Source organism: Galeopterus variegatus, unplaced genomic scaffold (genome assembly GCF_000696425.1).
Source record: "Galeopterus variegatus unplaced genomic scaffold, G_variegatus-3.0.2 Scaffold510, whole genome shotgun sequence".
Lineage (NCBI taxonomy): Eukaryota > Metazoa > Chordata > Mammalia > Dermoptera > Cynocephalidae > Galeopterus > Galeopterus variegatus.
Window position 1 is genome coordinate 132,432 of NW_007726621.1, and position 15,608 is coordinate 148,039.

A 15,608-nucleotide genomic window follows, 5' to 3' on the forward strand; every position below is an offset into this window, starting at 1 on the left:
CAAAACTCTCTTTCAAGAGTTTACAATTAGAATTCATAGGAATTTTGAGCAGAAATTAGAGTCCTCCCAGAAACTAAGAGGCTAAAAATCAGTCAGGGAGAAGTAGATGGAGATAGTCATAGATTTAAACTTTGGGAGAAAAAAATTGAATAAATTTTTATCTGGCATTATCTATCAAGAATGCGAAATAATCTAGAAAATATTTTAAGACTAGTATCAAAAGACAGTGTATGAATTATACCAAGGTACTCCTGAGTAAACATTCTGTTCTGTCAATACTTTGCAGAGGTCCTGAATATACATTCCCAGTTGGCTTCATTTCTTCAAAGGTGGAAAGATCACAGACCTCACAAATCTCTCATTGTGTTTTCTTTTGGACAAACAAGTAGAACAGTCTAGTAAATTATCTGAACAAGTATAGTAAGTATAAATTTGATTATTGATAACCAAAACAACCACTAAAAATATATTGACTTAGGGTTTATAATGCATAATTATCAGTGCAACCTAAAAAGCTTCAGAGTTCAATAACTCAAAATCCCTTGGATTCCAAAAACGGTATTTTTCTAATAGCTTCTAATATGTAGGATTAATGATGTCTGTGTTTTGCACTGACATCCATCTTCAGGAAATTATCTCAGCCAGAAGAGATTCAAATGATTTTAGTCAACGCTGGATTTATAAACCAGCAGCACATATCAATGTCAAGCTTGTGAATGGATTGGCTGTTAGATAAAAAAACTACCATTTAAAAAAGCTGAAAATGTAACAGTGTTGACAAAAACATGCTAAGTCCAGCTATAATGTACAACTAAAAATGGAAAGCTGGTTAATGTTTAAAATAATTTATGTGTAAAGAAGATAATTAAAAATAGTTAAAACTGAACATGTAGCTATATTTTTATATTATTAACTCTAATGAATTTAACAAATGAAACCTACAGGAAAAGAGATGATGTAATTCAAGGCAAAAATTTGACATGTCAGAATATGACAAATGACAATAAAAAGAGTGTCAATAATATTTAAAGTAAATGTACAGTTGTAAAATAAGTAAACAATTTTCACTGTGCAAAACTAGTCAGGAACAAAAGCGCTATGTGGCTACCTGGTTTTCAAATATTTGTTTCAAAAACTTTCAGTTGATGGTGGAAAAACTAGAAAGTATTATAAAAGTAAAAATTTGAAGAATATATAAAACATACTTTATTATCTTACATTATGTCCTTGTTATATCACTGCCAGATCAGAGGTCTATTTAATTACTATACTCATGTGATAGATATAACATGAATGAAGGTAAATGCAATACAAAACCACAAAGGCTGGTGTATCCTGAACCATTAAGACTCTTTTCAAGTATACTGTGGGTTTGTGTTTCAAATTATATCCCAGGCACTCAATGTTGTTTATGAATTTGAAAACAGCACTATTTTCTAAGATTTCTGATATATATATTAATAAACATTGCACAACTACCTTTAGTAGTAAATATTTGGAAGCAACTGTTAAAGAAATAAAAACTATTTAAATTCATGAAAGTAAATCCTATCATTGCCACAATTTAAAGAATAATTTTAATGTGTAAATCCTGAATACATCATGTTAGACAATAAAGTCGATGCATTAGCATAATTTGTCTTGGGATATTTGAAGTGTAGATGACTAAAAATACACCTGTGGTCTCTTCTTCACTCTATATTTTAGTGACCCATACCGCACCTGAAGAGAGAAATGTGTTATTACTAAAAATTAGATGATCACTTTTTAAAATTAGATAGGATTTAATAGTTCATAGTAATTTTTTAAACTTTCTGATATAAAGAAGGAAGTATCCTGTAAGTATGTATAAGATGGTATTACTTATATATTCATTAAAACATAGTTGGTACTGTGGTGGATTTATGCTACAAATTATTATTACTGATAAATAAAAACATTAACCTTAATGATCTCAGGCCATTCAGAGTCCTCCACTGCTTTCTGGGCACAAAGACAATATATTACTATAGATATACTTTTACTGTTTAATCTTCATGTAGCATTGGTTGAAAGCAAACTTAAGTAGTTGATTTTGTTAGTTACTTTCCTTGTTTATGCATAGGGCTGGCATTGGGTATTCATAACCATGTTATTGGCTATGTGGGAACACCATTTTCTACTTACAGTGGAGGACTAGGAATTTACCATTGTCAAATTTTCCAGAGATCCTACTATATCTGATCTGAATAAAGAATTTAAATACAAACTGGTGCTCTACCATTCCAATCCCTCATTTATGGATCATTAATACTCTAAATGATAATGCAGCAGGAAAATCCCTTAATACTAATCATTAGGAAAACAACTCTACACTTGACTAACCTCCTTGCGGCCTTTGACCGTTTTCACAGATTTCATGCTTTGCGATCTTCGAAGCCCTTTGTGTGTTAACATCTCATCATCTGAATATGGCCCATCCGCTTCTTCATCTGTTTTCTCATCTCCATCTTTCAGTGGAATTTCATAACCTACACAAGTTGTCAAAAACAGTATGTTTTGGTAAAAGGATGCCAGTCAGCACTGGCTTTTCACCCCCTGTCTGTCTGAGGTTCTCTGTGTGGTTTGCATTTGCCCAGTTACTCCTCTCCCTTTCTCATCCGGAATGTGCTTCCTGCCCTTCATCATTAATCTTTGTACCTTGCACTATTCTAGATGAAGTTCATAGCTCATTTCCTCCAGGAAGTTTTCCCTGACCATTCTTATTTTTACTATGCAATTTTCAGAATAATTAAAAAACTATTTTTCAGTGAGTAACACATTCATCTTGTTAAAAAATCAAAGAATATGAAGGTACTTCAAAAAGTTCATGGAAAAATCAAATTGAAAGATAATACAAATCTTTCTCTGAACTTTTTGAAGTACTTTTGTAGATATATAGTGAAGTCTCTTCCTACCCTTTCTCCTTTTCATGAATTCTATACAAACTCATGCATTAGTGTACTTTAGTCTGTCATTTGAACCTTTGACTTTAAACTTAGAAATTAAGGTTTTTCCCCCCATGTGTCAAATCTTTTGTCAAGACTGGGAATAGTATGGTCTATTTAAAGAGTCAAAGAAGACCCAAATGGACTAGAAGTTTGGGCAAAATAAGACTACAGGGGGCAGGTGTCGGAGATGTTAGACCAACCCTGTTGCAGCTGTTCATATAAAACCCAGCCAGACGGGCTACAATATTAGAAACACCACAGGCTATGATGACAGATGTTAGTCACAGAAAATAGCCAGCATTAGGAAGGTCAGTGAGAGAACACATGGATATGCTAACAGGCTGTTATGTGTAATTATAAAGACTCACTATTGGCCCATATGAAAAATCCAGGCAGCCAGGCTGGGTATTATTAGGAAGTCTGAGAGCATCCTGAGGCTAGGAACCAGGGACAAAAACTCTTCCATTCCTGAAGCAGAAGTTCTCAAACTTTAGCCCATATTAGAGTTACCTGTAGAACTTAATTCACAGATTGCTGGGTCCCCAGAATGTCTGACTCACTAGGCCTGGGGTGCGGCTGAGAATTTGTATTTCTAACAAGTTCCCAGCTGATGCTTATGCTAATGGTCCGGGCCCACACTTAGAGAACTACTGCCTGAGGATCCTGGAGAGTTAGACGGGGGCCCATCTAAGACAACCAGAGTACTTGGTAGGGGCGAGGTTATAAAGACAGCGGCGAGGTAACAAGGCCCCATGAAATTCCAAAATTATCTTTAATTAATAAAGATAAGGGGCATAAATACTTAAATCTTCAGGTTAGGAAAAAGTAGAAGGGTTTCCAGGCTCATGAAGTGACAAGGGATGGATTCCTTACACATGAAGAAAAATACACTGAACAAATGTTTATTAGTCTGTTCTACCAGACATGAATAATTTGAGAGTCACTAAGCAAACCACAAAGAGTTGTTAATAAGCTTCTTACTCTCATAATAACATGAACAACTTTAATTGTATATTAGGCAAGTACAATTTTATGCTGCCAGACTTCTAGGATAGAAATTAGGAAGGATTTGGAAGCAGAAACAGTCATTCTTTAGGCCAGAATACTCTGTTTTCCTGCCCTGGTCCAAGGAAGTGTGTTCTGGGTAGAAGAGACAGCACTGGTAGAGGGCTAGGGCAGTGGGGGCATCACTGCTTGGAAGAACTGTAAAGCGGTCAGTGTGGCCAGAAGAGAGCATGGGGTCAGTAGTCTTCGGAAAATGCTCCTGAAGCAATATTAAGTGGAAAAGTATGTACATATAGAAAAACACAAAATAAAAACAGAAAAATGAAACTATCATATGTCATGGAAGTTGGCTTTTAGGTGATTTTAAATTCTTTCATTTTTCCTTTTTTATTATTTGCCAAATTTTTATTTAAAAATAGTATTTCTTTTATAATTAAGGAAAATAAACCAGAAAAAAAATTGACTTTAGCTTGTCATTGCTAGATTTTTTTTCTATTGCTGTTGCTTACGTAATATGCCTGATCTTAATATGGTAAAACATAGAACAAGGAATCAAGGAAAGCATCAGAAAGAAAGCAACTGTGATTGAATAGTTTGCTAAGGCCACAGATGAAGTCTAGCACTATAGTTCAACAGACATAGTCCTTGCTATTTTACTTGCCTCTCATTTTGTATAATTAGGAACTGAATTTTATTCAAAAGCTGATTATACATCTTATTCTTTCCTTCTTTCCCAATTTCAGCTAAAAACAATCTTATTAGCTTTCTAATTACAATTTCAGAAAAAGTGATGAATTGATTCGTTATTCCACAGTATTTTTTAAATTCTATTATGTATGAGGCAGTGTGCTAAATTATGGACATACAATGATGAAAAAGACACAGCTGTCTTTTTCCACCCTTAAGAAACTTACAGTCCAACAGGGGAAATAGACTCTAATAGGCATTACAATGAAAAGAAAATACCATACTAAATGCTATAAACAGAAGATAAGAACAAGGTGCTATGGGAGCATACAGAAAGAGAATGAACTCAGCCTGGTGGGGAAGGGAGTGCAGGTTACGACAGAAGACCTTGTAGGAGGTGGCAGCTAATAAGGTAAACCCTGAAAGCTCATGGGCCTATCCACTAGCACATGATGGAGTGGGAGAACAAGAAGGGGAGCTAATATACCACGCTATCCAGTCTGGACTTCATCAGGGTGCAGTGGGGGAGGGGGGTGGCGTGGACATTGAACTATTTTAAGCAGAAGCATGGTACGATTAGATTTAGGTTCTGTAAAAGATTTTTCTTGCATTTTGAAGAATGAATCACAAATGGACGAGACTGAAAGCAGGGAGTCTAAGTGGGGAAGTTATTGTAGTATGGCTGGTTAGAAATGATGGAATCCAAGGGGTGAGGACAGAGAAAGCAGCTGAATTTGGGATTTATTAAGAGGTAAATTGATAAGTTTAATTTAACAACTCTTAAAACCAATCCCTGCATCAAAGAGAGGGAAGACATTAGAGTGAAGTCAAATATTTTCATTAAAATATTTCCTTTTTAACTTAAAACCTGAATGAGTTCCTTAATTATTGTTCAAAATAAAGGATATTGTTTTATTTCTGATTTTAAGAGTAATAGATTAATTCTTAAAAAGTCACTAAAAATCTCACTACTCAGAGCTAAATGCTATTAACATTTTAGTACTACCCTTCCAGACTACTGTCTATGTATGTACATTTGTTTATTATTCACTTTTATTTTTTGATGCTGAAATCAGGATAATTAGTACATTCAACATTACACAATGTTATCATTTTTTTGTGGCCCTTTACCAATTTCTTGCTAAATCCCCCTCTCCCTCCCCTTTCCCACCTCCGCTAACCTTAGTTCTGTTCTTTCCTTTTGAAAGTTCAAATGTATATACATTTATTATTTTTTTTTCCTTTTTTTGTCTTTTTTCGTGTCCGGCAACGGATCGCAACCCTCAGTGTTGCGCCCGTACCGGACCGGGACCGGCAACGGGATCGCAACCCTCGGTGTCGCGCCCGCACCTCGCTCAGCCAGTGAGCGGGAACCGGTCTGTATGTGGGATCCGAACCCTCGGTGGCAACGGATCGCAACCCTCAGTGTTGCGCCCGTACCGGACCGGGACCGGCAACGGGATCGCAACCCTCGGTGTCGCGCCCGCACCTCGCTCAGCCAGTGAGCGGGAACCGGTCTGTATGTGGGATCCGAACCCTCGGTGGGAGCGCCACCGCACTCCCAAGCGGCGCACTGTAGCAGTGCACCACCGGGCCGGCCCAAATGTATATACATTTAAAAGATAACTTTACATATATTAATCCATTTCATCATCTACCTACTGTGTCTCTACAGTATAGAATCACAGCACACAAACCGTTTTGTTGTCCCCTCCTCCCCAGTCTAGATATGTTTTCATGTCAGTAAGTACAGATTGACATTATTATTTTTCATGGCTAATAAACCACCTTTTTGCTTAATCATTTCTCTTAGGCATTTGGTTTGTTCCAATATTTGTTATTATAAACAATAATGAGATGAACATTCTTATATATACATCTTTGAACACTTATCTGATTATTTCCTTATGACATATTCCTAGAAGTTTCTTGCTGAGTTAAAGGGAATAAATTTTGATTATTACTGCCAGATTGTCATGCAAAAGGATTATTCCATTTTAAACTCATAAAAAGTACATGAGAGTGCTTGTTTCTCAACATCCTTGCTGTGGTGGCTTAAAACATATCCACAAATTCTCTGACATTCTACTTGCCTTCCCTTAAATCTCACAGGACTTTGTACCTGCCTCAACAATTCACCACAAAAAAAAAAAAAAAAAAAGTGTTGTAAGTGATGGCAGGACTTCTGCCATCTTCTCTTGGGACACTGTCTCTGGAGCCTTCAGCTGCCAGGTAAGAAGTCCAAGTACCCTCAGAGACCACATAGAGACCACACAGAGAGATGCTGAGGATTAACCATTGTAGCCTCTGGCTGTTTGACTTTTCCCAGCTCAGACACCAGAAATGTGAGCTCCTCTTTGAGGTTATGACTCCAGCCCCTGCTGCTGTCTGATCACAGCTGCAGGAGACCCAGCAAGAACTGCTTTGCTGAGTCCAGTCACCCCCAGATCTGTGAGCAAAATAAAGGAGTGCAATTGTTTTATAACACTGTTTTGGGGTGGTCTGTTCTGCAGCAATAGGTAACTGAACAGTTACCAACACAGCACTTTTTATGAAAAAAAATTTTTTTTTGCCCATCTGGTGAGCAATAATTACCTTTATTGCTATTTTAGTTTACTATCTCTTTGACTACCCGAGGCTGAAAATTTTCATGTATTTGTCAGTTGTATTCTTCAGTAGAATTGATAAAAATAATTGGTTTGCAAGTGTTCCTGGGTTGTTTAAAATCTGAATCCTTTTTCTATAATATATAATGGAAATATTTCTGAGTTTGTCTTTTTTATGGTATGTTTTGCCCCCTATATGTAGTTTACATGTTTTTTAATCTAGAAAAATCTCAAAAACTTTTACATTATATTTTCTGATGTTTTGATGTCATGCTTAAGCATTTTTATCTGTCCTAAGAATATAAAAATATACACAGGAATTTCCTACTCATGTTTTAATTTCTTACATTTCAATCTTAATCTTCTAAGAATTTATTTTGATCTAAGGTTTGAGGCAGAGATATAACTTCATTCTCTACCCCATCTTTTAAGTCTATCAGTTACCTTAACACCACTTATTAAATAATCCACCTCTCCCCCATGAATTTTGAAAGGCCATTTTTTTTCCATTTGATGAATTTTCATGTATATCTGGACTTGTGTCTAGTTAGACTATTATCTTCTCTTCACCTATTCCATCCCTAGAACCATACTACTTTGTTGAGAGAAAGTTTTGGTTAAATTTTTTCCTTAGGGAAGACAACTTGCGACTTGGGCAAAGTAATTCATTCTAGATTTTAATTTCATAACTGGACAAGTATCTTTCTTGTATTGCTACCACTTCATATTTTTATAAATCGTTATTTTAATTTCATGGCTTGAAATTTAACCAAGAACTACGTGACATCTCAATGTCTTAACATATTTTAGTCACATCATTTTAAATTTTATAGATGCACATCATTAAAATACTGTTACAGAGGGCCGGCCCAGTGGCGCACTGCTACAGTGTGCTGCTTGGGAGCGCGGCGGCACTCCCGCCGAGGGTTCGGATCCCACATGCAGACCGGTTCCCGCTCACTGGCTGAGCGAGGTGCGGGCGCGACACCGAGGGTTGCGATCCCGTTGCCGGTCCCGGTCCGGTACGGGCGCGACACTGAGGGTTGCGATCCGTTGCCGGACACGAAAAAAGACAAAAAAAAAAATAGTGTTACAGATTTTCAAATTTATAATCCTGTTTTCATTTAGATAACTGGAATATAATTCTTAACCAATTCTAAGGTATATGAATAAACTGCTGATAAAGAACTCAGATATCTGGTCAAAATCAGCAAAATATATACAGCAGACTGTATAATCAAAATCAATATACCTAATTTTAAATACATATTAAGAAATGCCTATATTACAAACTACTTTTACATTATCAATGTATTAATAAGGCTGACAGTTCAAAGTTCAGTGGTTCCTCCCTCTTAAAGCCATTACTACCTTAATCAATGGCCAATGCTTAATGACTACTTTTAGATAACAGCCACCAACTTTGCAAAGTTATTCATTCTTGGTAGAACTTGGAAGAATGTTCATTATTTTTCCTTTTTAAGGAGGAACTGTTGTTTTATTTTTCAAATTGATTTTCAATATAAAGGATGATTTTCAATCTCCTCAAAAGAAAACTTATACTTTTAAAAAAAGATCAAATAGGCCAGTACCTTATAGACTTAACACATTACTAAGAAATGTCCTTAAGATCTTAGTTCTCAGCCTTGCCTCTAATCAAAATTTTCTTATATGTGATAAAACGACTAAGGAACTATGTCTTACTTATGTGTATGTTTCTAAGCTCATGATAGCTTATTAAAGTTTTAGAACATATCAACTATGACATGCTTACAGCTTATATTAGAATATGCCTACAGGGCTGGCTGTTTAGCTCAGCAGATTAGAACACAGTGTTATAATACCAGGTCAAAGGTTCAGATCCCTGTACTGGATAGCTGCCAAAAAATAAAAAAAATTTTAAAAAAGGAGGTCTGTCTGTAGATCTATATTTAAAAAAAAAAAAAAAGGAGGAAAGAAGAGGAAGAATATGCCTTCAAGTTAGCTCTTGGACGAGAATATGTAATTATCATATTTTCCATTGGAGTTATCCTATTTTCAAATTGAGTCTTATTTTGTCACAGCACTTACAGCCAAGAATATTTAGCTATAATTCTCTTTATATGTCACAGTTTGAGTAGAAATAGTATTGATCACAGGTCAGAACTAGTGTTGGTGGTGAGGAGGTGGTGGTAACCACACCCACAGCTTCTAAAAATTCATGGCTGGGCCGGCCCGGTGGCGCATGGCTACAGTGCGCCGCTTGGGAAGCGCGGTGGCGCTCCTGCCGAGGGTTCAGATCCCACATACAGACCGGCCCGCTCACTGGCTAAAAATTCATGGCTGGGCCGGCCCGGTGGCGCATGGCTACAGTGCGCCGCTTGGGAAGCGCGGTGGCGCTCCTGCCGAGGGTTCAGATCCCACATACAGACCGGCCCGCTCACTGGCTAAAAATTCATGGCAGCCCAAGAGGCTATGGCCTTTTTGTTAGCTGGGTGATCTCCAGGGTCAGCAAAAGGCAAGTACTATACTTATTTAGGGAAAATTTAGAGAAAAACAACTACGTTTAAATGTACAACTCAAAAATATAAGCTTAAAAGTAAATTTTGTCTGCCCAAATTCAGATAGTTACCATGTATTATTTCCATATCCATCTTGACCCAAAAGCCCAGTTATGAAAGAACCACATAGTAAAACAAACAAGCACACCTGCTGATTCACTGGGGGCTGGTTTACTTTTCTTTTTTGCTTCTGATAGAGGTTGATATGGTCTTTGTCCCACAGGCTCATCACCTTGGATAGCTGTTAAATCATGCATACTGAAACTTCTTAAACGTTCAGTTATTGCTCCTTGGCTCTATTTAACAGAGAAGTGATACATCCAAGAAAAAAAAATACTTTAAAATATTTAATATGCTTACATTTAACATCCCTGAACATTTTAGTACGATAATTTCAGAAAAGCTGAAAGACTTGTACAGCAAACACCCATATAGTGTTTATATTTTTTTACATTATTTGTTACATATCACCTATCTACCGTCTATCCATTCATCAATCCATTTTCTTTCTTAGGCATTTCAAAGTAAGTTGTAGAAATCAGTACATTTCATCCCAAACATTTCAGCATTATATTTCATTTTAGAATGTGAAAAATGTATAATGAGCTTACCCTCAGAGTAAACAGCATCCATAATTTTGCTCTTTCCTAAAACTAGCACATTGGGGGTTAAAGTTTATAATTTAGGATGACTTTTTAAAGTAAAAGAGACACTGTTTTAAAGCTAAACTATGTCAGGAATGGTAATGGCTCTACCTAGAACAAGGTAAAAAAATTTAAGAGCCAAAGAATCTTGAATATGAAATGATATTCAGTTAATGAATTCACTATCTGGCAGGACATATCTACTATTATACAATTTGACTTTAAGTCATTTTGCCTTAACAATATGGTAGACACCAGGCACAGGTGGGAATTTAAATTTAAACTAATTAAAATTAAATAAAGTTTAAAATTCAGTTCCTTAACTGCACTAGCCACATTTCAAATGCTCAACAGCTGCATGTGGCTAGTGGATACTGTATGACAGTGCAGATAAAGAACATTTCCATCACTGCAGACAGTTCAATGATTTTCATCACTGCACACTTCTGAAAAAGACATTTTCTGAACTTTTCGGATAGAACTACATTTCCCCCAAAGTATAAAGCTTTGCAAGAAGGAAAAAAAGAATATTTCTAAATTTACCCCTTTTAAATTTGCATAGCATATAGATGAGTCATTTCTTTTTTATAGCTAGATTTAAAATATTCTTCTAAAAGTTTTTTACACTTATTATTTCTTTCTTCTTTTCACACATGTGAATTTAAGTTATAAAGTTACCATAGAAACTCATCTATAATGGTTCATCTCTAAATTTCAAAGCCGAAGGTGCTACAAACGCTGGGGCATTATTGCTAACTGGTATTTTACACTCAAGAAAAAGGTCTTGATTCATAAGTCTTGATTCAGTACTCTGGGTTAGTGACACCAAATTATATCAAAACCAAATGCCATTTCCATACCACACTTGAGCTTTGTGTTTCTACTATATTTTTTGAAATGTGATAAGGAATTATTAAAGGATCTATGTACTCAATAAAAATTATATTTCACACATTTAAAAAACATTCTTGGCGTCGTTTAATTCATTATCCATGCTTTCTCCTTATCAGATAAGCATTTACTTATTAAACATACGGGCGACAGAAGACTTCAGAGACATACCACAAGGAAGTAACCAGTGCTCATCTGAAACAGATGCATTGTTTTCTCAGAACTGTCATTTTCTGTATTCCACCTTTGTATTTCTGTGCCCTCTCTTAGCAATTCTTGATTTTCACACACTTCTAAACAGATGACAAATGGCATGCACTCCCTACCTGACTCAGGTGCAATTTCCAAGGCTGGCTGTAATTCCTAACCCTCCCACTCAGGAAAGTACATTTTGCAATACAAATGAGTCAGTGTGTCATTGAATCACTCTAGCTTTATAATTATATCATCCACAAACTCTGCTACCTTTAACAAGCATGATCAACACATTTCTTAAGACATACCTCACAAATGAACTAATACACTGTTGTTATTTCCATTGTGGTGCTATGTATATTTTGCCACCAGAGCAAGATTTTAAGAAACTAGAGGAAAGGCAACAAATCTCAGGTTGCTTCTATGTATCTGGTATGGTACTAATCTCGAGCACATAATAAGTAAACTAAATACTTTTTTGTACCTCTTCTTTTTCATTACTCTTGATTGCCAAAGAGTTCTCCATAGACAGCAGCATGTTTTAATGCAAACACTGGAGTTTATAAGCAAAAGTTCAGCAGCAAACTAGAGGTATGGTCACGGGTTATGTCCATGGATAGACTGTATCATCTCCCAGGGATTTGTTTCAGGTTTAGATTAAAGGTGGGCAAGACCCAACCCTGAGGTATCTGAATGATCTAGTCATAGCCTGAATTTTAATTTAGCTCTTAAGTAACCAATCCTATTATTATCAATACCCAAGTATTAGCAATACCCTCAAGGCTTCCAGGAAGGCCAGGTACAGCAGAGAAAAACATAAAGGGAATGTGAGCCCTCTTTCAGGATCCCCAACACTTCAATAGCCATAATCACCTTGGCAAATTGGATTTTCAAGTGTATATTTTTTTATGGGCCCAGAATAGAACTAATATGGGAAGAGAGAATTTGTGCAATATTGTGAAATTCAAAAACATTATATGAATTATAAGTATCCAATGTAACCACTTTAAAGGAGAGGTGTAATATTAAAATAATCACATCTAAAAGCCAATCTATAAGGGTACTCCAAAAAATTCATGGAAAGATCATATTATCTTTCAATTCTATTATTCCATGAACTTTTTGATGCACCCCTGTATTCCCTCTAGTTTTTATGTTTTCAGCACAAAAAGTCCATTAACAAAGGAATTATATTTGCTATATAATGTTAAGTGAAAATACCTTTCCTCTACCCCGGAATTCTAAATTATAATAATATATGGTTGCAAGTATATAGTATAGTTATAAGTAGACAGGGAATAATATGCAAAAATGAAAACAATATAATGGTTAGGCAGATGGGATGGGTGAATTTTTCTATTTTTCAACAATTTCTTTAATATAAAATTAGTCACAGATTATTTGATGTTTTAGTTGTAATATCATGGTATGCTATAAGAATTTCTGATCTATTTCTCATTCATGTTTTCTGTATCCAGTCCTTTCCTCCATCATTAAAAGAAAAATGCTTTCTCTATTTTGAGGCCACAAACAGGGCATTACAGTCACTTGTCAATAACAGTGCTAAAAGATACTGAAGTTTTGTCTAAATTAATAATGCTTCATTTATCTATTTTCTTTTATTTGGTTTATACAATATTAAGCCAAAAGCATAAAAGAAAATGAGGAAAGGTTCTAGTCTGAGGCGGAATATGTGTACGGAAACAGCAGTCTTAGTCAATAAGGAGGAAGGAAGTTACCATCCACAAAGTAATTCTATACCTCAGCACTTTAGACATTATTCTCTGCAGAACTGTATGTACACTGTGTATGTTAAAATTGATCTTAAAAATCAAAGAGAAAGTAAAAGAAAGATTACAACAAGGAAGCAGAAGACTGTAGAATAACTTATATTGAAACTGATCACTATCAGAAGTGTTTCTCAACCTCCTGAACTTCAGGTGGCTCAACATTCTCAGGGTTTGGACTTGGATGGGCCCAATGTCCATTTAAGAAACTGAGAACACTGCAGGGACTGACTGGGCAGGAGGGCTGGGTCCAGAGCTAACACATTCCAACTCTAGGAAGGATTCTTCAGCTGAGAAGAACTGGCCTCATACAGAGCTCATTTAATCCAAGGGCACTGGGACAGCTGAATCTCTACACAAGTACTTGGTTGGCATCTATAAAAAAGGATTCTTCATGTATGACTAACTTTTTTCCAGTCAAATAATTCTGCCTTTGTTTATATACTTCATTTCCTAGTTAAACATTAAAATTATTATATTTTGTGTTAAATAGGGGGAATTTATTGTGCTTATCAGCACCTTTTCAAAATCTTCAACCTATTCTCTTTGCATATTTTATTACGAACTTAAAAACATATCATCAGTAATGCTTTATAATCTTACAAGCATTAAACATTCTTTTACAGAATAATTCTTGTTATATTATTCAATAATGGATAGCCATTAAGTTCTATTTCTTGTTGATTCTTGACATGTTACATTATAATTGCAGATAGGTTTAGTTCCCAGTTTTTAGGGAAATATCTTTCCCTATGGACATTCAACAATTAACCTGTTGTAGCCCAGAACAGAACCGAATGTATTCTTATTAGGTGAATAATATATTTTAGTGTTTTTAAGATTAAAGCAACATACATTCATTGAGGAACATTTGTAATATAGTGAAAAAAGTAAAAAAGGAAATAAAAATTATTTGTAACCTACCCCCAAAACTAACTATACATATTTATATGTCCTTTTAGTTTTTTCTGACTCACCATACTTTTAGAGCAGGGGTTCTCAGCCTTAACATTCGTGCTATTTCGGGCTGTATAATTTTTTGTTGTGGGGAGCTGTCCTATGCTTTGTAGGGTATTAAGCAGCATCCCTGACCTCTACCCATTAGATGCCAGTAGCAGCCCCCTGTCAGTTGTGATAACCTAAAATGTCTCTTGATGGTGGGGGTGGGAAAAGGCAAAATCACCTCCAGTGAAGAACCACTGTGTTAGAGATATGGGTTTTAGAAGTCAGGTTTTACCCCTTCATTTTACTGGTAGGAAAATTAATATTGGGAGAGGTCAATGCAGATGATTTGCCCCAAATCTCATGGCTAATTACTTGCAGAATCAGGACTAAAAACAATCCAGATTAACTCTACTGCTGTAGAATTCAATGTTCATTATACCATTTTGCTTCCCTAGATTGTAGGGAAAATAGGATAACCTTTCTTTTTCATTGTCTAGACAAATGGTCTCTTTTTAAGTGGATGTTACTAAGTAGCTAAATAGCCTCAAATCTTTTAAAAAACAGAAAGCCATTAAGACAGACAGCAAGATGTCAGGCTTTTTGACCTAATTATGATCATTTCAAGTCAATTAAATTTCAGCAATTTTACCTGTAAAACTCTAATTTCTGTGATAATTGATTTATATATATATATATATTTGCTAAAGAATTCACCCAGAAAAGGCTGCCAGAGAAAATTCAAAGAGATGGTTCGTACAAATAACAGTACTTTTCTTCATCTGTCCTTCATCTGGTAGTAGCGTTGCTCATCTGTATAAAAGCCACCTGCACTTCTCATGTGAAAAGCTATGGAATGTTGAACATCCTCAGCAAAATCCTTGAAGGTCCTTCATATGTTTGTGCTTTGCTCAGCCAAAATATACTTGTACACTGACCTTGCGAACAGATGCCTGATAATGAGGTCACATAAGTGAGACACATTTTCAGAAAATTGCTTTACAGTATAATAAATGTTCTGATTAGATTCCTATTTTCATCTTTAACACGCTCAGGTAGTTCAACCTGAGAAACTTTGGGGTGTTACCATTCTTTAAAGGTCACACCAAGAGTCCAAGAATTTTTAGCCTGAAAAATATTTTTAACAAACCATATATTGTAAAAATTTTAAATAATTCTCAAATCTTACTATTGGCTTTCATGCAGTTGTTCCTTACACTTGACCTATTTTCCTGTTTCAGTTTCAATTTACTCTTTAGTATGAAGTGTCTGGTTGAGTGTTTCTTTCATGACAATACCTTTTTTTTGACATCTCCAGAGATAAAACTAATTTTTTCTACTT

The 15,608-nt window shown here is 35.6% G+C and overlaps 1 protein-coding gene across 1 annotated transcript in view; it reads right to left on the bottom strand.

Moving 5' to 3' along the window:
• Positions 1 to 1,182: 1,182 nt before the first annotated feature.
• The window catches only part of REEP3 (receptor accessory protein 3), a 42,295-nt gene continuing 27,869 nt past the window's right edge, over positions 1,183 to 15,608 (bottom strand). Inside the window, exons 5-7 of the mRNA XM_008569548.1 lie at positions 9,956 to 10,103; positions 2,365 to 2,510; positions 1,183 to 1,722 (exon numbers count right to left, since the gene is read on the bottom strand). Of these exons, the coding sequence (XP_008567770.1) occupies positions 1,666 to 1,722; positions 2,365 to 2,510; positions 9,956 to 10,103 (351 nt within the window). The 3' untranslated portion in view covers positions 1,183 to 1,665. The remainder of the gene's footprint in view (positions 1,723 to 2,364; positions 2,511 to 9,955; positions 10,104 to 15,608) is intronic.